The 23,920-nt window shown below is 37.4% G+C and overlaps 2 protein-coding genes across 4 annotated transcripts in view; both read right to left on the reverse strand.

Annotated features, from left to right (window-relative positions):
- The window catches only part of LOC108763918 (headcase protein), a 164,044-nt gene that overhangs the window by 69,972 nt on the left and 70,152 nt on the right, over window positions 1-23,920 (reverse strand). The window lies entirely within an intron of this gene.
- On the reverse strand, window positions 5,492-9,587 carry LOC108763909 (facilitated trehalose transporter Tret1-2 homolog). 2 transcript variants are annotated; one of them, XM_018511843.1, is made up of 7 exons: window positions 9,479-9,587; window positions 9,136-9,336; window positions 8,308-8,658; window positions 7,175-7,431; window positions 6,590-6,841; window positions 6,308-6,479; window positions 5,492-5,976 (listed from the first exon to the last, which is right to left on the reverse strand). In XM_018511843.1, exons 2-7 carry the CDS (start codon window positions 9,212-9,214, stop codon window positions 5,675-5,677), a joined length of 1,413 nt encoding a protein of 470 aa, XP_018367345.1. In that variant the 5' UTR covers window positions 9,215-9,336; window positions 9,479-9,587; the 3' UTR covers window positions 5,492-5,674. The 2 variants fall into 2 exon arrangements, with proteins under 2 accessions (XP_018367345.1, XP_018367335.1); XM_018511833.1 differs by having other exon boundaries at window positions 9,136-9,587.

Consider the following 23,920-nt stretch of genomic DNA (forward strand, 5'->3'; position numbering starts at 1 on the left):
GGATATATATATATATATATATATATATATATATATATGCGTGTGCATCAATTCGTGTCCGAAGAGTATTTACAAAACCGGAGTTTAACTTGTCATGACGTTCGAGCGCCATAAATGCAGTAAACCGACGTAAATGAATGTGCGCGAATTAAGGAAATTTCGGTGAATTTAACTTGTCGCGTCTACACACGCTTTCGCGTCGGCTTTTTCAATGACAAAATAAAAAGAGAAATCCGAAATGAGATGTGTGTTAACGGCGCGCGTTTCTCTTAAAGATTTCTCATTTTTATAAATATTTGTCGAAAAGTACAATTTTTTTATGTTTGTTAATTCAAAAAAGTTTCTTGACAATTGTTTCACTTTTTCAAAGAAATTCAGTTAGACAAGTATTCTCTTAAAAATCGAAAAGCTCCATTCGTGGTTTTAGATTAATCGCAAATTATTAGCCATATTGATTAATACATAATACTATATATATAAAATATTACGCAATACCACTAATGTATATTACATTACTAAATGTATATTACAATATAACATGTGATGATTGATGAACAGATCAACTTGCGTTATATACCGTAACTAGATATCAAGAGGATTAAAGCTTGCATTAATAAACGTGCATACAAAGCACATGTACATGTGCACGTCGCGGAACAGTGATTATAACATCGCCCACTCCCAAATCAAACGCACATTTTCCTATAAACAATAAACAGCACTGAACTGCGAAGAGAGGTCCATCAAATGCTCTCGGAATAATCCGCTTCCCGATGGCAAGCCGCATTCCAAATTCATGAAATATATAGGAGACAAAATGAGCGAGAGGAGAGATGAGCGGTCACTCATCATCTCTCGATCAAAGAACCATGGCATCGGCCGTAGATACTGAATATTGGTCGGATTCAAGAAGACGACGACGCGGCGCAGGGAACCGGGGTGCCCCGAGGCATGAAGAATACGGTCGTCATCCTCCGTCGCCTCCGTGTTCCCGGGGAACGAAATATATGTGAGAAACACAAAGCCGATGTTCCGGCTGATGTCAATTTCCTACAAGTCAGTCAATCGGGAGACCAGCTCGCACGAAGCCGACATGTTTTCTATTTATTTCCCGTCTGGCGACAACCTCACCGAGAAATGCCGCCGGGGGTTCAAGTACTGAGGCCAGATGGGAACCGCGTCCCGATATCGCTTATTGCTCGTTAGAGCCGCTCGACGACATCGCGGCTTTCTTCTTCTTGGACACGGAAAAGAAAATCTCGCCGTGGCGCGATTTTTCTCGTTCCTTAACGGCGACACATGGATACTTGCAAGCCATATACGAGTTCTCGCTGCGAGCGAAGTACTCATGTTGGGAACTTATCTGCCCTTTAGTCAATAATAAAATAAAATGTTATCTAGTAAACAACTTTATCTACGTTAACCTTCATTCAAAACTTTTCTTTGAGACCTAAAGACGTATGATAGTCTATAATGAATGCGTGCTTTCTATTCAGTGACACAAGTAGACATAAATATCGTACTATCTTTCTCGACATTCAGAGAGTAACAAAGATAGAACACCACTTGTGTCGTCACCAAATAAAAAGCACCCAATGTGAACGAGCGGAGATTAAGAACAAGTTACTTGTGGACGATTCGAGATAACAGAGATATTGTGTACCATCAGTCAGAGAGAGGCGAAGAAAAGCCGCATGCTGTTCATTATTGTCGTTGCCTCCAACGTACTGTCGTATCGAACCTTGTGTATGAAATTAAATTATGCGCCGTTGGCGTTCATCCCGTCGCACGTAATTTGCTGACGATAATCAAACCCGCGGCTATTGTACTCGACAAATTAATGCATCAGAAATGAACGGGGGATCATCTTGGCGAGTCTGGTCCGATATACCGCCCCGCCGGGCCGATGACGATACAGTAATGATGCACTCGATAACCGAGAGATCGGCCGAGGAAGCGTGTCGAATCCGGACTTCACGCCTCTCGATCGCGCTCTAACGTCCGCGATTTTTTTCCAGAGTTATTTATCACGGCGGTTCATCGGCAACGGCGGGGAGAGAGCACGCCAGAAGTCTGCCTTCTTCCCACGGATAAAGAACCATGTCTGCTCGCGCGAAAAACTCGTCTGGTGTCCGCCCCCGCCTGCTCCGCGCGCCCTACATTGCTTTTCTTGCTGTCCTGCCCTTCTCACGCGCACGCGGTTTCGGTTCTATTGGCGAAATTTATTCGGCGATGGAACGGCCGGGCCCTGCACAAGATGTCACATATGTTGACTCCATGTTCAGACAGCATCATCCTCGTCACTCTTCATGCACAACATGCAGTGAGCTCTACAACATACTGGAACGTGTCAAGAGTGGGGGGTGTCTCAATTCCTAAACAAGGACACTCTGGTGCAAAGATGATATTTCCTTTATCAAGGATTCGCTAATTGATTAACGTTGTTACTGCTATAAGTAGAAAGGAAGCCATGTTTTATACGTTTGCAAGTATATAGATGTGCAACACACGAGAAGGTATGGTTATCAAAAAGTTAATAGTTCACGAGTTATTTAACATTTTATGTCAATATGTGCCAGAATAAAGTGTAAAATATCTCGTAAACTATTGGTTTTTTGATATCACTACTTTACTTTTACATGCAGAATAATTAGAGGAATCATATTGTGTAAAAAAATCATACAATTCCATTTAAAAAAATGGAGGTGACCTTTATATCTTTTTAACGCCTCCACCTAGAAAAGAAACAACATGACCAAAATACGTCCCCCTTGAAACCGTTACACTTTCGTTTGAAATATTTTTTTGTATCATTAAAAATAAGCGAAATATTCAAGATGTTCGATTTAAATGGACCACCCTTATTTTACATGCAGAATAATTAGAGGAATCATATTGTGTAAAAAAGTCATACAATTCCATTTAAAAAAGTGGAGGTGACCTTTATATCTTTTTGACGCCTCCACCTAGAAAAGAAACAACATGACCAAAATGAGTCCCCCTTGAAACCGTTACACTTTCGTTTGAAACATTTTTTTGTATCATTAAAAATAAGCGAAATATTCAAGATGTTCGATTTAAATGGACCACCCTTTTAAATATGGTATCTATATATATATATATATATGTAGATCTTCCTAGTATTCTTATAGTATTTCATGATCCAACTTGTGTTAGATGTAAACAAACCATTAATTTTGAAATCCATCGTTTATTAGAAACAAAATGAATTTCTTTGCAGAGCGTTTAAACGACTTATTTTATTATTTTTGAAAGGTTTCCCAAGCTTTCCTGGATAAATAAGCATTTTTTCATGAATGTACGGACTTCCAAAATGACAACTGCATAGATTTTAAAGGTGTCCATTCAGGGCCAATTTTGGCCATTTTTACACTCCCCCCTTTAAAATTCCCTGACTTTTCCAGGTTTTCCAGATGAAAATGGAAAACTTTCCAATGTAAGACATGTAAATTTTAACACATTTAAAGAGTTGTAGGAAATCTAGCCTATTAAAAACAACGCAAACAAGGTTAGTAGCATACTAAAATTTTGGATACAAATTCAAATCGACAAAAAATAAATTAGTATTAGACAAAAGAATGCAGTTACGAAATAGGCTATCAAATAAAAATAATGAATAAAATATAAATTTTAATCGTTTTATTAAAATCGTTTAAAGTGTGCGAGTTTTGAACTTATTTCACTATAAACGTCAGATATAATATTAAAAAAGTATAACATTTATCTGAAATAGGAGCAGTTTAAGGAAATTGTGAGCAAATTTCAAAATTCCAGACTCTTACATTTTCCCCTGACTTTTCCCGGTGTTCCATGACGCAACTTCAATTTCCCTGGCTTTTCCCGGTTTTCCCGATCCGTGGCAACTCTGATATTATATTGACATCGTGCGACGACGCAAGATACACCATATACGTCAAGATACATCAAGCGCCGATTGAACAATGTTGCTTTATCAAAACTGTCGCAAATACCTTGACATCATTCATAATCGCAGTAAAATTTATTTTTCATCCGTAAAGAGACAAATGCTTTAAAAATCTTTGTAATCCCTCATTGGGATGCAAAAGCCAGTAACGACTAGTATTTATGTTAATCTCGATTGGAGGGGGCTTGCGACCGAATTTTGTGCCAAAGGTAAAAACGCGAGAAAACCGCGCATCCGGTATCAGAGACTAGATAATACCGATCCGAGGGCGTATCATCAATCTGTCGCCCACGAAAAATCCACGAAACGTGCAATCGCATAATACAGAAAATCCTGAGTAGGCGGCGACGACCTCCGATGTCTGTGTACCAGCAAGAATGTAACGTGGAGTCGCTGCGTCCGACGCTCGAGAGGTTTATAGCGGCATTATTAGTACGACGACACTCAGCGTGCGACGCTCTGGCACGGCGCTTCATAAATATAAATTCGAATGCATAATCGATGAAAGCGAGCGTCTTATACCGAGCGATGGCAGCTGCATGACAAATGGATGCGTCGGAGTCATCATCATCATATCGTCGTTGACATCGATCGGGAGAGGAATACGCGATATTTTAAAGTAGAAAAATTCCATTACAACAAAAGTCGTAGCTATTCAATTTATATGACATTTCAAATTATGAGTATAAGATCCGCGAGCATAATATTCAAATATTTTTTACTTTTAACGCATCAAAAATTGATGGATTATTTGAGATGGATTTTGTGCTCTTTAACGGGAAATGGGAATGGTTCTGTAAAATCGATAATAATTACACTAAAATAACTATTTTCTTCCGATTTATCGGCAATATTCATCGTCACGTTTATTTTCCCCCCGATGGAAACAATGATAATCCACGAACAACGAAATATAATGTTAAATTGGATTTTCCGTTTGAATTAAATAAATAGTATAGAGTGATGGCAAAAGGTATTGTCATTAATTCGAAACGATTCGGCCAAGGCCATACTCGTGCAATGACTGCTCACAATGCGTATCGCTGCACGTAGCACTGCATATAATATCGCGGTTCAAGTTTAGCTACCGCATCCTCCTCCGCGCATACATTGACGATCTCGTTCGCCGTTTATCGCGCGTCCCACTTCCCGTCAGGAATTCATTTATCTACAAATTATTTTAGTCGGCATTACGCCCACGTCCTCGGCGAAGTTATTTAAACATAAGTAGCACACCGAGTCAAATTATCCTGCGATGAAAATATACAGTTTGTCGAAAATATATAATTATATGTAATTATTAAAAACTTAGGAGTTGTACTGTGTGTGTGTTGTGTTTCTTAAATAAATCTGAACGAAGAGCCTTTCAAATTGTCAAAATTATTTATAAAATTATTTACAAATAATTTTAAAGCACATCAACATCATGCATACACTTTCATGTACAGTCTCGCAATCTGAATATTATTAGCGCGAAATGATAATGCTGCCATAAAGGTAAGAGATCATTTTAATAGCTCTTTCATTTTTGTGATTTTTCATCTTTGTAATATTGAGAATAATATTATATATCGTCGACAAACGACAACTTCGAAATATGTCAACGTCAATGCATCAAACTGTATGATCAAATAAACGTGACAAATCTCACGTCTTCTCTCTATTCGTCTTCCATGGAATCTTTCCTGCCTGTTTGACGGGTGGTTGTTTCATGGGAAATTCTTTGCTTCACTGCATACTGGAAGGCTCTTCGTTCTCCGCAAGCACGTGAGTTCCATATGCCTGTTCAATTTCTGCAAATGTCTTGCCTTTAGTCTCCACCATGCAGAAGATTACGAATAATATGGCCAAGGCACACAATAGGGCAAAGAAGGAAAACACCACGGAATAATCTAGTACTTCAGCGGCGCTTGGAAAGGATATCGTAACCGTAAACGCCAGTAGCCAATTGAAGAAAGCCGCGCTAGACGACGCTGCGCTCTTCAAGCGCGTAGGAAAAATCTCGCCCATGTAAGCCCACGGAATTGGACCTGAGAAATTGAACGCTTGATGAGAATTTTTGCTAATAATTGCATTTACCATATCTGTCATCAAAAACCACAACAACACAATTTTGTAATACCTACATTAATCACAAACGAAGAATAAACCTAATATAGATTTGTTTAAAGATTTTGATCAGAGAATATTAGTTGTATAATGTATAAAAGAAAATGTAAAGCTCTAAAAGAGCTGTAAGAGCAAATATGTGATGTAATAACTCTTAGTTTCTTCTTCGTAAGAAGAATCTAAAGTATTTTCTGATAGCTCGATCAATAGAAGTGCATTGTCGATTCAAGCGCACTCGTCGTTATTACTAACCATCTCCAAGGCAGAAGGCGAGTATGTAGACGCACACCGATGTGAGTGGAACCCAGTGTATTTGATCTGCTAAATGTGGCTGATAGTTTGTCAGGACGAAGAAACCCGCCAAGGCCGCCAAGCAGACACACATCGTCCCCAAGGAGATCACCATAAGTAGCTTGCGTCCCAGCTGCGAATGTTTCGATCGCATCCGTAATGCCAGCCGACCGTTAGATAAATTATAGATCGCGAAATCTGTGGAACATGTTCGACATCACAATAAACCTATTAAAATATAACCTTGTCGACCAAGAGTGTCGCTGCCACGCAAGCTACCACCTGGACGACGCCAAAAATGACCAGTTCCAACTGCGACTCCATGCCGACGCCTGTCGCTTCGAGGATCGTGAAACCGTAGAATATTATGGCGTTAATGCCGCTAAATTGCTGGGCAAACATTAGACCGTAGGCCACGGCCAGAGTCTTCAACACGGGCTTTCTCATGAAGGCCGAGATGTGTGGTTTCTGAAATTTGCTTCTCTCCACTTGTTCCTATTTTCTCCCATTTACAGATACATGCATTAATAAAATCCGCGCTAAAGTTATTATTAAGTATTTTTATCGATTCTATTATTAACAAAATTAGAAACGTTTTATTTAAAAAATTGAAGAATTAAAAATTCTAATTCTTACAATTTTAGAAAAAAATGAATAGATAGTTAAACTATATTTTAATAAGATTAAAATTAAATTATATTAGTAGAAAAATGAACATAAGTGAAGTTAAATCTAAATCACAAGTTTAATCAAATAATAAAAAATCAGGCCTTTAAGAAATGTGTGAATTGATCGATAAATTTATAACAATCGCGATGTTTAACCAACCTTAAATGCGTTTATCTCCGGCTCGATATCAAAATTAGGTCCGCGAAAGAACCGCATAGACTTTCGCGCATCTTCTTCCTTATTTTTGATCAAATAGTACAACGGGCTCTCCGGCATGAAGGACATCGTCACGCCGAACACGATCGGTGCGATGCAACAGAGGCTGGATATCGCGATCACGTTTCGTGTGAAACCTGTGATGTACACGTATAGTATACCGATCACGAGCAGCAACTGGAAGAAGACGCCCGTCGTCCCTGTTACGTGAAAGGAAGAACCGCATAATGAAGCTGCTACTCTTCTTCTTTGCCTCTCGTCGCTCGGCTAAGCGACGGTAAATCGCACGCGCATTAGCAATGCAAGGAGAACGAGCTCGTGAGCTGAACGATGATAGGCACTAATAACATCGCTCCGCAAGCCGTCTTATTCTGTTATCCACATTATACCACGTGTCATTATTACGCATTGAATCATACGCATTTCAAATTGTTTTCATCTCACGACAATGGTATCCGGTTTCAGATTCTTTACATAATATCACATGTACTGTGCTTCTATTGTATAATATCACATAATGTACTTCTATTAAATACCATTTAAATAGCATTTTAAAGTAGATAATATAACAATGGCTACATTTAGCAGAAAAAGCAGCTTTGCAATTATTGTAAAATTCTTTAATACGATTGTCTTGCTCTTAGTTCTTCATTGAATCTAAATGTATAAATCATAATAAATATTTTACATCCGATACAAAGCTTTGTCTGCTGAACACAGCCACATCACAAAATTACGTTACACGAAAAAAAAATATTTGGTTAAATTAACTGGAATTCTGGTGGAAAATTAATGATCCAGAATTCTGGTTAAGTCTATTAGATTTCTGATTAAATCTACTGAATGTTGGTATTTTTTTTATCTCAACTAGAATTTTAATAGATTTAATCAGAAATCTTGTAAATTTAACTAGAATTCTGGATCGTTTATTTTCCACCAGAATTCTAGGCAATTCAATCATTTTTTTTCTATGTAGCGATTTCTTTTTCACATACACGAACTGTGAATAAATGACTCAAGCCTATGACGTAAGTTATCTACAAGAGTCTATGATTAATTGCAAAAAGACGATATACCTCTGATATGTTTCTCGGAGATTTCTGCGGAGTACATAGGTGCAAGGACGCAGCACATGCCGCCACAAGCCCCAGTCACGACCCTGCCGATCACGTAGAGTGGTACCAGCGTACCCGCGGAAATGAGTAGGATCCAGCCAGCAATGATGACCGGCACCAGGACCATCATTGTCCACTTCCGGCCGATCCTGTCGACTAACAGGGGCACGGCGATAGTGCCTAACGCCGCGCCTGCCGGGAACACCGATGCGATCACATTTATCGCGAAGTCGTCCAACTGGCTCCTCAGTATTTCGACGCACGGAGCGCTCCAACCGAGGCCGCATCCCAACGAGAATCCACCCATGCAGGCTACGCGAAAGAAGGAAAGGAGTTCGTTGACCGCGAACACGACCACCAGGATTTACGTTACACCTATGGCGATTTGTTCGCCCCAGCGCGTCCCGTAACGATGGCCGTTCTTTAAGCCGCGGTGTACTTGAACTGTTCCCTCCGCCCTGCCCCTTGTCCGACGTTTTTTTTTTCTCACCGGATGTTCATTATGGTGCTACGGCGGCATTTAATAATTCCGACATGTTCACCGATGTGCCCTCCGCGTTTTCCCCCAGCCATCCGTCGTCGCCGTCATTGTCGTCGCGACGATGCGATTGCTCATAGTCATTAACCCTTTGACTCTCTCTACATCGTGCACATCGTTTGATGCACCGCAATTTAGCACGCAAACACATAAATGTCACACGAATATCACAAAGTTTCGTGGTTTCAAAGGTTATCCCGAAAAATTTACCAGCTCCCCTGAAATCGACTATCTTACGCAAAAGAGGGAACCTGCAGCAGCAGCGGCGTATTGGGGAATCCTCCTGCGAAACAGCTCGATAAAAGTAGTACTCCGTTCGTGCTCCGTCATTCTTATTTAGGGTCGATCAAAATGGTTAAACGTTAATTTTCGGTATACCATCGAGAAACAACTGCGCCGCCCTCCTTCGTCTCATTTCATTAGCGATATTCATTCTTCTGTAATTCTTCCAGCTATATTCGTACATAATAAGAGAAATACATACAATGTATCATTATTACGATTTTTGTAGCGACGTGATTTTGAAACGATGACACAATAACGGGTCAAATTACGTGTATAATGCATAAATGTGCAAATTTTGTATTGTGTTACTTTGAGAAAACAAGATTAAACCATTTTCAAGCATACAATCCAGAAACTATCGCGCAGCGCAGCTCGACCTCCTCTATGTTCATTTTTAATAATCGAGTCACGCATGCAGTACTTCATTATCCCAACGTTGCAGTTACGCGCATTGCACAATGGAAAATCGGTTAATCGTAAAGCAGTCGTAAGGTGCTCGCGACCCAGTATACGACGGGAAGCCTTTTCCTCCATTCTCTTCATTTTTTATCTTCATCGCGTTCCGTGCAAATTCTATTCAAGTGCTATTTCGAAGTGTTTATACGGTCGTTTTATAAAATTGCTGTGAATTACTCCAAATTGATGTCATAATTTGCGTGATTGCCAAATGATCGTCTGTATGACAAAACTTTCGCGTCTAAGCGACATGAGACGCACAAAGAACAACAATCGAATTTTTCTAAATTTTCACATATTATGTGATATACATAATATAAATAATGCAGAAAAGGCTAGATGCGAAACGACAGAATCAACAATTTTTAAAAATAAAAAGCAAGCGTTTTCCTTGACAGATTATACATATATATATATATGTATAGAACTATTTTCCTATTTGGATGTTAATTTCAGAGATTTAGTAATTCGCCCTTTGAACTACGTAAATGACCGTCCTTGTGTCTTGCAACTACAAGACAAGCGCTAATGGCAAAACAACATAACAGACACGCTAATTATAGCGCCAATTATGTTTTCGCGAACTCGCAAGCAAGGGTCAGACGATCTTAAACTATCAAAGGACACGATCGACGAAGCTGGCGCATTTTCGTGCTCCAATAAACTTGGCGAATCTCTCGCGTACCGTACAGAGCGACGGAGGTAATAGGGATAACGTCCCTTCCTTACGCCCGGTTACTTCGGCTAACGACATTCAAATTCCATTAAGGCGCCGCGATGTGCGCTTGAAAACTTTCGGATTGCAGATCGACTCCTAAGAGCGAAGGATTCTTCTTCGGCAATAAAACGGTCGGTACAAACAAGAGTGGAAACAGGATATCTATTTGTTACGTGACAGTGCATGACAATCATCTACAACTGTACTCGAAACTGCCCAGATAGATTACGAGGTTTAATGAGAGTCACGAACGTCGTAACATATCACACAAACACGCAATTCCGATACGTAATGTAATTAAATCCGCGGTAGCGTCCATTTACCAGATATTCGATTAACACGTTGAATGCTGTGATCGGTCATCGATAACTGGCACTGCGATATTGGTATGTTTCCCTGATATGCAATGTATCGCATCAAATTGTATACGCATCAATAGAAAACAGATTAAACAAGATAACGAGTATATTTGCGAGAAGATAACATTTGCTTATCGCAGTATTTAATGCGTTATCCAAAATTAAAGTTTTATAAATTTAGTCAATATTCGACCTGTTCTTGAAATAATATGAAAAAAATTGACCTTACACGGTCAATAATACTGATCAGTAATATTGAATCAGCAGGTAATACTGACAAAGTATGCATTAATATGTTTAGTATTTCTACAATGTTACACGATCAGTAATATTGACAATATATTTCACTTTACTCTCTAAATCTAAATCAGTGGATAGTCACTAATTACCCAGTGACATACTTGGCACTGATAATCAGTGAAGTTCAACTAAAAAAGGAAGAATATTTGAGCATTAATAACTAAAATACTGATATTTACATATTAATTTCAATCTTTCGATACCATTTTCAATGAATTTGAGCACTAAAACAAGGTTAGTTAGACCACACACAATAAAGATTAGCTAGATTAGAGATCTCACGTTTAATTCACTGATTACCAGTGGCATACTTGGCACTCATATCAGTGATAATCCACTGATTCAGATTTAGAGAGTAGTTTTACGTACAATATCAATTGCATTGACATACTGTGACATAGATCCTAAAAAATAAAACAATACTGATGCTCAAGAATCAAAATCTAGATCGTCAGTACTTTACGTCAATCCATCAATATCAACCACACACGATCAGTATTAATGAATACTGACAGTATTATTGATTGTGTAGAGTCACCTCAATATACAGTTTCAAATCCTTTGATATTGTTTCATGTAAGTCATATATTATGTAATTGCGAGAAAGGATACGTCAATGTTATTCTACTAATAATAGAAAAAACTTTTAAATTGCGTAAATATCGATCTCATAGAATAAACTATTTTCATACAAAATTCAATTTGCAGCCATTTCAAGGTTACCGTGTTATTTTTGTGAACTCTTCCATTACGACGATCATTTACATATGTCTTCGATTAATTAAATTACCGCGCGTCAATAGGCATTATATAATCTTATACATTGTTACGCACAGCGATTGTTTGACAAATGATCACGTTGAATGGCGACAGTTGGCAAATATGTTATATAATGCCACAAATTCTCAAATTAGATTGTTTTTTCTAGAATTTAATAGGATAACGATGATGTTTTATACTTCTACGGTTTCTACTCGCTCAATTTGTATGAAAATTAGTTGATGATGCTCAGAATCAAGTCTGATCAAATAATCCTATTCTAGCAGACAACAGCAACGAGCAAAGAGAATTAGACCTATATAACCGATAACAATAAAAGAATATTGTGTATATATGAATCTTGATCGGCTAGCTCGTACAATGAACGTATCGTAACGCAAGAAAGAAAAAAGCACGATGTCTCGAAATGGAACTCCCCTAACGCGAAACGATAAGAGCCGTCGCAATATGTGTGTCGGGAGAAAAATTCTCTGTTACTTGAGAGCATATTGTTCTCCCGACATATGAAGAATTCACCCCGTTATTACCCGCCACCCTCGTGTATTTATTTATAATGGAGCGATAGATTCAAAAACTCATGCCGTTACTTTACTTACTGCTTTCCAAGTATCTAAAGACAGCGAATCTACTTCTTAAAGAACATGCGTTATCATAAATCGTCATATGCTATCATTTAGATAACTTTACTCAGAATACAATACTGGAATTATCCTGTAATAATCTACATAAGTTACTGCCAGTTATTAATATTATAAGTTTTAATGATATCAACGATAAGAAAATAATAAGTCATACGTCGCGATCTAATTGTCATCGAGGTTGGCCTTCGCGAATGCGACAGTCGCAATTGTTGCCAATGATTAAAGTTCTTGAAATTGCGACGCATAATTTCGCGCGACGCATTTCGCGCAGACGATGCAATAATTGTCTTCCGGCATTGCGTGCCAAGCTGCTTTTTACCGAACGAACGAACCGAAGAGGATGTCTCTCGAGCACGCTGTGTTCACCGACACAGCACCGGAGAGTCCCGGGTCCTCCTCTCTCACCGTGAGAAAAGCTCATTTGCATATAAATATAAGTAAAAAGTGCATTTGCATTTAAATGTGCGACCTGGGGCCGTGGTACTCCCGCTCTCGCCAACTTCGGCATCGTACTCTCGATCAAAAGTTAACGGCGGATAGACCGCATGATAATGATACACGAGGTTTAATAAAGGTTTAATAAAGGGGAATGAAAATGAATGACTCTATCGATTCTTCGAAACAATTACTTCTCATCGAAGTATACCAATATCATGAGGGAGAACAAATACCGTTTTTTTATTCGAATGTTTTCATAAATATCCTCATCCTGTTTACAAGTCTAAATTTCAAAAAAATCATATATTTTCATGGAAAAAAATCCTACTTATAAAAATAATCGTAATTGCTGGTTGAATAGATTGCTTATATGACCTAGATTCAGATCAAACCAAGCGAGCATGATGAATAAATAAATAAATAATTTCATTGAATAACGTCGCTAGTATAATAATACCATTCGCACTTATTGAAGAAAATTGTTCATTCGTCTGTCTTCATTATCTATATAATTTTTTATTTTATTTTAGCCATTCAATTAATTTTGTTTATTTATATTTATTCACGCGCTCGCTCGTTTAATCTAAATCTAGTTAAAAATTCAACAACTTATAGATAATTGCGCTCGAAATTTCGAGAGACGCAAGAAACTATTATATGTATCAGTCGCGGCAGGTTGCGAATAGAACTAGCACGTGTTGGTGCTAACCGCGAAGTCGGTCGGCAAGTTCTTGAAAGCGGATTTCCCTGCGAGCTACTACCATCGCGTCCAGCCATATGAGGAAAGAAGAGAACAGGTCGGTAACCACCACGGTGCTATGCAGTTGCACGAATCGAGAAGCTGTAAGACGAGAAACGTTTAACCGCAAGTTGTAAGATATAAAGTAGCCTGCCGGCACGAGAAGCGCGATAACGTTTCAATTAGTTGCAAATGCAACTCGATCCGCAGTACTCGGCTACAATACAAAGTACCCAAGTCGTAACCTAGAAGACCTCGACCTCGCTTAAATTGTTACGTTTGACAGCGAGTAATTAGTCTGGCAAATTAGCGGCCGGCACTTATTCCGAATCCCGTCGATAAATGGAAATTTACGAAGGTATTTGCGCGGCGTGAATTCAACCTACGAATTACCCCGCTGATGAAAATAGCGCAAAGTATCGGTTATAAATAACTACATTCACTTATGGCGAGTAAAAAAAAAAAAACCCGATGCGGAATGCCGATCCAGTCAGAATCGATTATCGCGTTACCTCAAGCCGAAACTTTAGGAACATGCGTGCTCGATTATCCGCGGCACCAACAGTCACGAAAGCCCAGTCGAGGATTATAATTAAATATAATCGTGCGTACGTGTTAATGAGGTCTCTAGAAAGAAAAAAGAGCACATTTAATCTTCAGATTTCTCTCGAATTTCTCTCATTCTCCAGTTTCTAGCAAGCATATGCGACTTCTAAACAACTTACATAAGCAGCCGCCTCGCTCAGCTACCTTGAAGTCGGTCGTTGCCGCTGACTCCCGCAACAACATCGACGTATAAGTCGAAGGTTTGCAACTCGCGACTGGCCAATCAGCACACAACGTTTGCATTACACGAGTGTGAATTAAGAAACTGGAATTATTTACTGGAATTAATTTCAGTTCGATAAAATGTCGATTTTTTTCGGCAACCGGCTCTCTCTCTCTCTCTCTCTCTCTCTCTTTCGCCGTCATGCATTCGGGAATATAATTTTCTGCACACGTCACGTAAACACGTTTTTATGTCAATAAAAACAAATCGAACTTACTCGATATATCAAAATCTTGATATTAAAGTTTCGATCGGCATTCTGATGTTAGTCGATACTACTATACTCGCCGTAACTACTGAACTAGCATTTGAACGCGAATTAAAATCTTAAATTGTTATAACATTAAAATTGCTGTAATCCATTTGGCCCGGAGTTTATTACTTTAATGATATTAAGGATATGAGTGTAAACAACCGAGATGCGAAAAAGCCAAGGAACTTACTAAGGAACGAACTTAGCATATGTACTTACATTCCGCTAGCACTGCTCATATAATTTTCTGCTAGTTACATAAGCAAAGACGTTTCCTTACCTGCAAATAAAAGAAAAGAAATATTAATAATAAAGTAACGGAAAAAGCACAATAGTTTAAATAAATTGAATATTATATGGTATATGGGGTCACTATATAATTTAATATATAGATTCACGAGACGCATTACAGTAAATATATATATGTATATTTTTTTAATTTGCTCTATAATAATTAGAGCATCGCCATATTATTATTTGGGATAATTAAATTCAAATAATTACGTTTTTCTTTCTGACAAATTTATCTCTTTGAAAACAAGTGTCATGAAATTTGTGAATATTGCTTCTAAAGCGAACACGTCAAAACAGCGTGCACGATATGAATGCAACAAAGCTGAGCGGTATTAAGTTCAATTCGAATGTTGTAGTTGATTTGCTTTTCACAGCTGAATGAACATCGCAGAATCTAAAAATAAAATCGCGTAGTAGTCGTTGGTATGTTTCATTTATCGGAACGAAAAGCTTGTATAATCGATTATAGCGAGCAACGAAAAGAAGGTAAAGAAATGTCCTTCGATTTATTGCGAATAATTGCGCTTTAAAGTAAACAAAATAATGTAAAGGGACTACAATTTATTCGCTTTTATAATAGTAAAATATTTTCAGTATAATACATGACAGAGGTAAAAAATATCTTTTATAAAATCAGAAAATAAGATATTTTTTTCAAAATGTATAAAATATTATAAATATAAATTTAGAAAAAAATTTGTCGTGTTACTCGGATATATATAAAAAAATTTTTTAACTCACAAGTACTCCTAAAATAAAAAAAACTTTTGTAAGAATAATCCCTGCGAATCAATCTATTTGAACTCGTAAAATCTCCCGACAGTGGCGTAAATCTAAAGTTTAAAAAATTCTGAATTGAAAGGTACTAAGTCGCTTTTGCGAATTGTCAAAGAGTATTCGAGCGTATTGGTCGATCGATCATTCAAATCTCTCCCTTTTTTTCGAGCTCTGTACCAGGTAGAACGATCCTGTTATCTTTTATAACACCTGTCCCCCCCATTAGGGATTTGCCCTTCCTTCAAAAGAAAACGCTGTCACTGACCCATGCAGCTGCCCGTTTTTCGACCCACGAATAGAGTAACCTTTAATTACTATGCTCCGATCGTAACATAGGGTGTTGAACCAGTTTTTTTTCCATAAACTTCTTGCTTTGACGCATGAGGGATTATTTATCGCCTCTTACCTTCGTAATCGTTACGTCATCTCGTTACGACTATCATGAACCCAAACAGGCTCGATTATATCACAGCGCTAATTATAATTAACTAGATTATTTTTTTATTAATATTACAGTTATTTTAAATTATCTATGATAACTTAAGAAGAAATTTTTATATAGCATTTTGTGTATAACCATTATAAATTCTTACAATCGACTTCACTAAAATTTCTCAAAGCGGCTAATTAAATTTTTGGTATTTTAAATGCAATTTTCTTGTTTTACCAACATCAAGAAATTATTAAACTATTTCTTTTTTGTTTTTTTAAATTTGCATTTAATATTCATTAATAAAATTAAAGAAAATTTGTCGTTATATAAAATTATTATTTACACTTCTTGCTACTTGCTATCGTCAATAAAATAACAAAGTTAAAAATATTGTTTAATAGTATTATTATAAAATTGTTGAGTATATTAAAAAAAAATCAAGATAATCAAGATAACAATCAAAATGTAAATTAAAATAGAATTTATGCTTATTTTATATCTTTTCATTACTCGCCCTCTTTCTGTCCTTTAGTATTGCTCCGCAAAAACTAGCCTGAATCTACATTCATAGTTGAGTATTAATAAAATCTTATTTTAGTCTCCATATAGTAATAAAACAAAAAAATGTTTCGACACTCTGCAATTCCCTGATGTTTAAATATACCCGATAGAATATTTTGATGAATACAATTTTTCTCGCTTCAAAGGGGACGAACGAATATTAAATATCGAAAGGCAAAAATAGAAAAAGCCATTAGATCAATTTTAAAATACCTTAACGATCTTCGTCGTACAAGAAACGGTGGGAAATTAAGAAAGCCAGAAGCGACATGGAAAATCATCCTCACGGAATCCGTCAAAGAGGCGCGGAAGCGAAGCGAGAGATTTCGTTTCCAGTCGGTCGAATATTTTTTCCTTTGTTCTGTGCCTTAGAGAGAATGCAGCAAGGATACCGGAAGTACCGAGTGCAGATTTTCGACAGAAACGCCTCGAGGTGCGGAAATGGAGAGCACAGAGAGACGGTATAAAAGAAGGGAAACGAGAATAGCGGAAGAGGAGAAAACGAAGATACCTCGTGAGACAGCTGTCGGAGTATTTCACGAGTTTGGCTCCCAGGCATGAAAGAAAGAGTAGAAAATCGTGTATGCACAAATTTTCTTTAAACATTTCTATCCTTTTTTTCTAGATTTACATAACAATACGTTGTATCTTATTATAACGTCTAAATAAATTAGAAATTCATCTATTTATTTGCACTATTTTTTCCAGCCTTATAAAATTATTCAAATTACTTAATTGAAATAAATAATCTCTTATATAAGTATCTTTTAAAATAATAGCTCTTTCTCAAATTACTGTAGACAATAAAAAGATATCCATATTTTCATAACTTGGAAAAACGCAAGAGTAAAATCAGCTTCATTTTCATTTTTCCATCACCAAAGATACAAAGTCAGCTGGTACGATATATACATGCATTAGCAAATCCATTTCCTCGTCCTGCTAACCTTGCTCCCTATTTTTGCTTCCATCTATGTTGTCTCCCTTTATCTTTCCTGTTCGATCACTTCGTGTTGACTCTCGAGTTTCCATTCTCGCGTGCCACGAGATACATTAGCGAGCCTTCGATCGTCCAGGGACCACGCTGCTTTCCCAGTGCCTTTCCAATTTCACGAAACGAAGGGACTCGTTCAACGTACAGGAAAAGCATTTTCTGAGTCCCACCAGGAACTCGGTTCGAATTACTTTTCGAAAGAAGGGAGAAAGGCGACACATTCGAAGGGTCTAGGATCGAAGGAAAGAAAATGAGGGTATCCTCTCCTCTTCGAAATTTGCATAGTCCCATTTTTTCGTCATAAGAATTCATAAAAAGCAGCGGCTGATTTAAAAACGGAATATTATAAACTAGATAATTCTCACGTCAAAAACGAGGAGTACTTGTCTCTATCCACGTAATATTGGGCACCTTCCAACAAGCGACACAAATGACACGGTGTGACACAATGGATCATTACATCCTTGTTGTTTACCAATGTTAAACAAAGATAACATGATCACTGTGTGGCACTGTGTCGCTTGTTGGAAGGCACACATTAATAATAATAAGATATTGTGTATACCAAACTTGCTAGATGCAGAAAAAAAACTTCAACAGAAAAAAAAACTTTTTATAAACGATACGATACATTATTAATAGCATTTTTCACTGACAGAACTGATGCGTACTTAGTGCAAATTAAAGCTGTTGTACACTACCTAATTTAAAATGTAAAAATGAGATATCTCAATTAATAAAATATCCAATGTATATTTTATCAAATACCACAATAAAATGTATTGAGGATTTCACGGTTTAATTCGTTTCTATATTTTTATTAAACGTATACATCTTTACGTCGATTTGTGTACGACAGCTTTAAAGTGTACTGAGTACGCACCAGCTCTGCCAGTAAAAAACGCTATAAATTATAAAGAAAGAACGATTTATCATAATCAGTTAAAAATATCTTTGTATATATTATCTCGTCAAATTATTAATTTTATTTCGTTATCTTATCATTACTAACCCAAGCGTACTGTGATTATAAACATTTACAAGAACTTCAATCAACTGATAATAATAATAATTTACATTATAGATAATAATAATAGCCGGCATTTACATTATCTCATAATACAATGTAATAAATATAAGGTTGCTTTATACGTATTTAACTTTTTTTTTGCAATATCATAAGAGAAAATATAAATCGTCAATACAAATTTCAATAAAATTCTGCTTAAAATAAGATGACCTGATAGTCTCGAAAATGATTCGACCGTACACACATAATTGAAATAATCAGTGACGTTTCACCGAAATAGTTTTGTTTCTCAAGACTCCCAAGCTGGCGAAATAACAGAAGCATTTGGAGAACAAAGAGCACGGCGCAGATAACGGAGCTAGAGAAAGGATGACGACCGTCGGGGAAGTTTCGCAGTTCCCAAAGTGAATGGAGAGAAGCTAGAGTTCTCTTTCAATCGTGTCTCTGATCGGTTTCGGGTCCTCTTCGTCGTTCCCGTCGTCGATGCGAGTCCACTCATCTTGGCACAACTCTCGAGAAAACTTTGCTATTAATCGAATACTTGTTCGTCCAATGTGCTTCTCTCTCTTCTATCTAACTCCCATTTTATCGCTCGTCGCGATAGATTGTACAAAAATGAGATTAGTGTCTAAAAATATGGTATAATTTAATTTTAAAAAACACGCACTTTAAAAATACGTAACATTTCACGCAACGGATCTATTCAATAAATTACCTATTACATACAATAAAATAGCTATCCAGAAAAGCAATTAGAAAAGTACAATTACATCTTGCTGCCAATTCTGAACTAAAGTTTTACAGTTATAATATTCTATGTAAATCGTGTACTTTGAATTTTTATGAAAGTAAATTTTAATTAAGGTTTATCGAACTTTTTTAACGCGTGTTTTACTTCACACGAAATACAACAATTAAATAATGAAAAATAAGTAATTTTCGAATAACTTGTGATTCGTACGACTTTGAGAAATGCGTAGACTTCTTCCTGCGTCCAAGTTGCCAGAAGGCGAGGGGCGCGATTGTGGCAAGAGGAGAGATATAGCCATCGATATCACACACCACTTTCATTCCTCGAGGACAAAAGGACGTCCCATGAAGGGAGGATTATGACCGATGAAATACCACATTAAGGGTCCCAATACTCTGGATTATAGAAACAGGCGCGCACCTGCCACTCGTCGTCCGTCCTCAATCTGGACTCTTTTGGCTCCTGAACGTTGGACGGAATGGGATTGTTTCTCTCGTACTCTCATTTCGCCTATTCCCCTCACCTCGCGACGCGCATCGGTCACGAATTTCATCTCTCGAGAGAGTAGACAAGCGTATCCGATAGCCGCTTATTGGATTTAGCAAGAAAGTAGTATTTCCCTTCGCCGCATGATGACGCGGAGGGGTGGATTCTTCGTTAAGGAGATTACCAGGACGGATAGCAGCGAAACAGTGAAATGGAACGGTGTTCGATGAACGTTAATGTACATTAGAGATGTACATCAAATCAAATGCAAAATTTAATTAAGTAATATCAAATGCGAGAGAGCGAGGGTCCCAATCGGAATTATTCAACGGCGCGCGATCAAAGTGATTAAAGGTCTCCATTGGGAAAACGGAAATATACACGTATATATGCACATTTTACTGTCATAAATTAAAATTGTTGATTAATTTTTTTAATGACACGCACACAAATGTGTAAGCAGATATCACTTCGTAGAAAATTATCTTCACCTCTTTTTGCTGCATTAAAAAAAAAAATTATTTTCTGATGTTCTTGAATCGAGGATGTCTCCGTCTCGAAAAAAAAAGTGATCTTCGTTTCTTGTTTTTCCACACATTATCATTGTTTTTCATCTTCAAACGCTGTTATTTTATAAACTTTTAAAAATCTCATAGGAGTTGATAGGAGTTTACACATCACGGTTATGTTAGTTTCAGAAGGCGTCTTTGTTCCTATAGCACGTGTCCCATTGTCGTCAACAACGAAAGGATCAACGGACCAGCTGCGTCCCCAAAATACTAGGGTAGTAAGAGACTGCATCCAGAGGATATTTGCCAGCAAGAACACAATACAATACAGTGACTCGTAAGATCTTTGTTGTTTATCAACGTCAAACAAGATTGAAATTATTCACTCTGTTACGCACTGTCCTTGTCGGAAAACGCCCGAAATTGCAATACGTTAACAAGATGAAAAAGCGAACTGTCACAAAACTATTCTCGTGTATATTATATAGCCCGTAATATATTTTTACACAAGTTAACGCAAATCTTCAATTACGGAATAAAAACAATAATCGTAACAAAAAGTTATTGGGATCTTGTGTGAAGAAAGGAAAATAATTAGAATGTCAAATAGTAATAATAAAAGTAATAATAGTCATAAATAATTAAATATGCAGCGCAACCAAATAGATTTAAAATAAATTTTCGAAAGATGTTTTCAAGATGAATTAATTTTCGAGAAAAAAAAAGATTCATCGTATTAATTTATTTAAATTTCTATTCTTGCTAATATGATGTATGAGAAATTAATGTACTGGTGAACATATCTATAAACTGTAAATAGATTTGCATAAAGAAGACCATAACTCATTCAGTCTCATATTTCATATCTTGCGGTTATTTTAATGTAAAAATATGACTATAAAACAGACACACATGTAAATTTAGCATCATAATCGTACTTTTCAGCAAAAAGTAGTACGATGTTTTGTAACAGCTTACAAAATAGAAAACTAATTTTATTTGTGTTCACAATTGCTATAAATTTCCAAAGTCAGTTCCAAAGAACAAATGACATAAATGACATAAATGCGTATATGTACACTTGTGTATAGATTGATTAATTAAATATAAAAACATATATAAATAGCTTATTTAACTTTTATTTTATACTCGTCAAGAAAAAAACAGCAATCAATATACGTAACGATATCGACTTTCAAGGCAAGAAAATAAGTGACATAATAATTTCAAATTTTCTGTCACGTACACCAGAGATAATATTAAATATACCTACTATATCAGAATCGAATATAAATACACTAATGAGTTTATTTAAATCAGAAGCAATTAAACCACGTTATCGTGACTATATTTCATTCTTGATTATAAATAAGTCATCGTTAATGGCAATAACCTTATTTAAATCACAAATAAATGTGCAAGATAAAAAAGGTCATCGTGACTATATTCATCCGGTTGTTTGAATGGAAAAATACTTGTGAACAACAAATGTTTAGGAATATAAAAGTGCTTCAGTAAAAAAAAAAAAATAGCGATTCTATCATAACTGAATTCAAAACAGAAAAGATCGCTTTGCTTGATGTACATCGTTTTGCAATAGTTGTGATTATTGTAAACTAAAGATGCAAGAAATCGAAAAATGAGATGTAATAATTCATATTTCCGATTTCCATTTATCCACGATTTATATATTCGCATGGACTATTATTCCTATAAATATTTCTTATTTAATATAAAAATTTGTAGATATATATCATGTAGATATTATTATGATAATAAAGAATGTGATTTTAAAAGTAACTGTTCGGCTCTTCGCAAAAAAAAAATCTTTGCACCTTCGCCCAACTTATATAACGATCCTAAAAAATTCGGAACTGTCACGCGGACATCGTATCCGTTAAAATCTGCCCTTTACCGTAGGATCTATCATATACCATGACCGTCCTACAGATACCGAAGGGTAAAATCAGCGCGGTCGTGTGCTGACGTATTCGCTCGCGTTATACCGACGTGACCCGCACACGCTTGAGAAATTGTCTGAAAGCTCACGTCGCACGCTACTCAAACGAGAAAATCCGGCCCTTCTAGAATCCCTTTGAACCTGTCGATCTTGCCATGAGGCAGGAGCGAGCGAGTGAGCACCGAACTTCCTATTCTGGCACCCTCGTCGTACCTCCTCGACACGTCGACGACTGCCAATGCTCGGTCTTCTGCTGCTTTCCTCTCCCCTTTCTCTCTCTCTCTCTCTCTTCTTTCACGACGAAATCGCGTCACATTCGTAGGCAATCAAGCAGTAGTTTCTACCCAGGGACCTACACTCCTGGGAGACCCGGCCTTAACTCTCTATCTCTCTTTCGCTCTCGCTCCGTTACCCTCCGATCGTCAAATCGAATTCATCGTGGCGCATTAACAGCTGTCGCGGCTGATCATGGATCGTTACCGTTTCGTTGGCTGTTCCGAAATCTGAACAACCCAGTAAAAGAGCGGGTGTCACCAGGGACACGTTAGCACAAGAGAGACACAGAAACATGTACCTATGGACGGCGCACGTCCGTCTCTTTATCCGGTAACAATACGACGAAATGGCAGAGGCGGTGGGGTAGTATTCGATCTACACCCGAGGAACAAGATAGAAAAACGCCGGTAAACGATGGCGGATAATAGTCGGTTGATTTGGCGACCGTCAAACGCGCGTCGCGCGCCGACAGTTACCGCAAAGGCGAGAAAAATGGGATGACGTCAATTGAAAATTAATCACCATTGTAAAATAATCCAGAGGGCTATTAAAAACGATAGGATCTACGGCTCGAACGAAGGCTCGTAACTACAAACCATTCCGTTAACTAGAAGCACAAGTGTGCGTTTCATACAACGATGACTCGTACTGCCTAAAGCGATGTCGATCAGTCAACGGATTAAGATTTCGCGTGCGAAAGTCGGGGCAATCTTATTTAGTCACTTTTGTGATGAAACGCGTTTGTCTGTGCGCGAATCGGTTTGAAGCTCGGCTTATCTCCTTCATCTTCCACGACCTTACTTATATCGAGTTTAATACCGCGAATCGTGCGAAAGAAATCACAATCGTGTTTTACAAGAAGACGTTTAGATATTACCTGATTTATATAATAAAATATTATTTTTCTTACTTACCAATATCGCTTTTTTTTTGTTGCTGTCTCCAATTGGAATAATAAAAAGACATTGCCGAGACCTGCCAAACAGAGCTCATTCAATTATTGCGCAATAGCACGGTATAAGCCGGTCGTCGCATTCGTATACCGGCTCTTCTCGTTTCTTGGCTCGGTTCTTGGCGAACAAGTTACATAATACCGTATATTTATCCGGTGGCATGAGTTTACTGCTCTACCGACACCGTTTGCCGCGCGCGACGTGTGTTTGCCGC

The sequence above is a fragment of the Trachymyrmex cornetzi genome, unplaced genomic scaffold, assembly GCF_001594075.2.
Source record: "Trachymyrmex cornetzi isolate Tcor2-1 unplaced genomic scaffold, Tcor1.1 scaffold112, whole genome shotgun sequence".
In the NCBI taxonomy this organism is placed as follows: domain Eukaryota; kingdom Metazoa; phylum Arthropoda; class Insecta; order Hymenoptera; family Formicidae; genus Trachymyrmex; species Trachymyrmex cornetzi.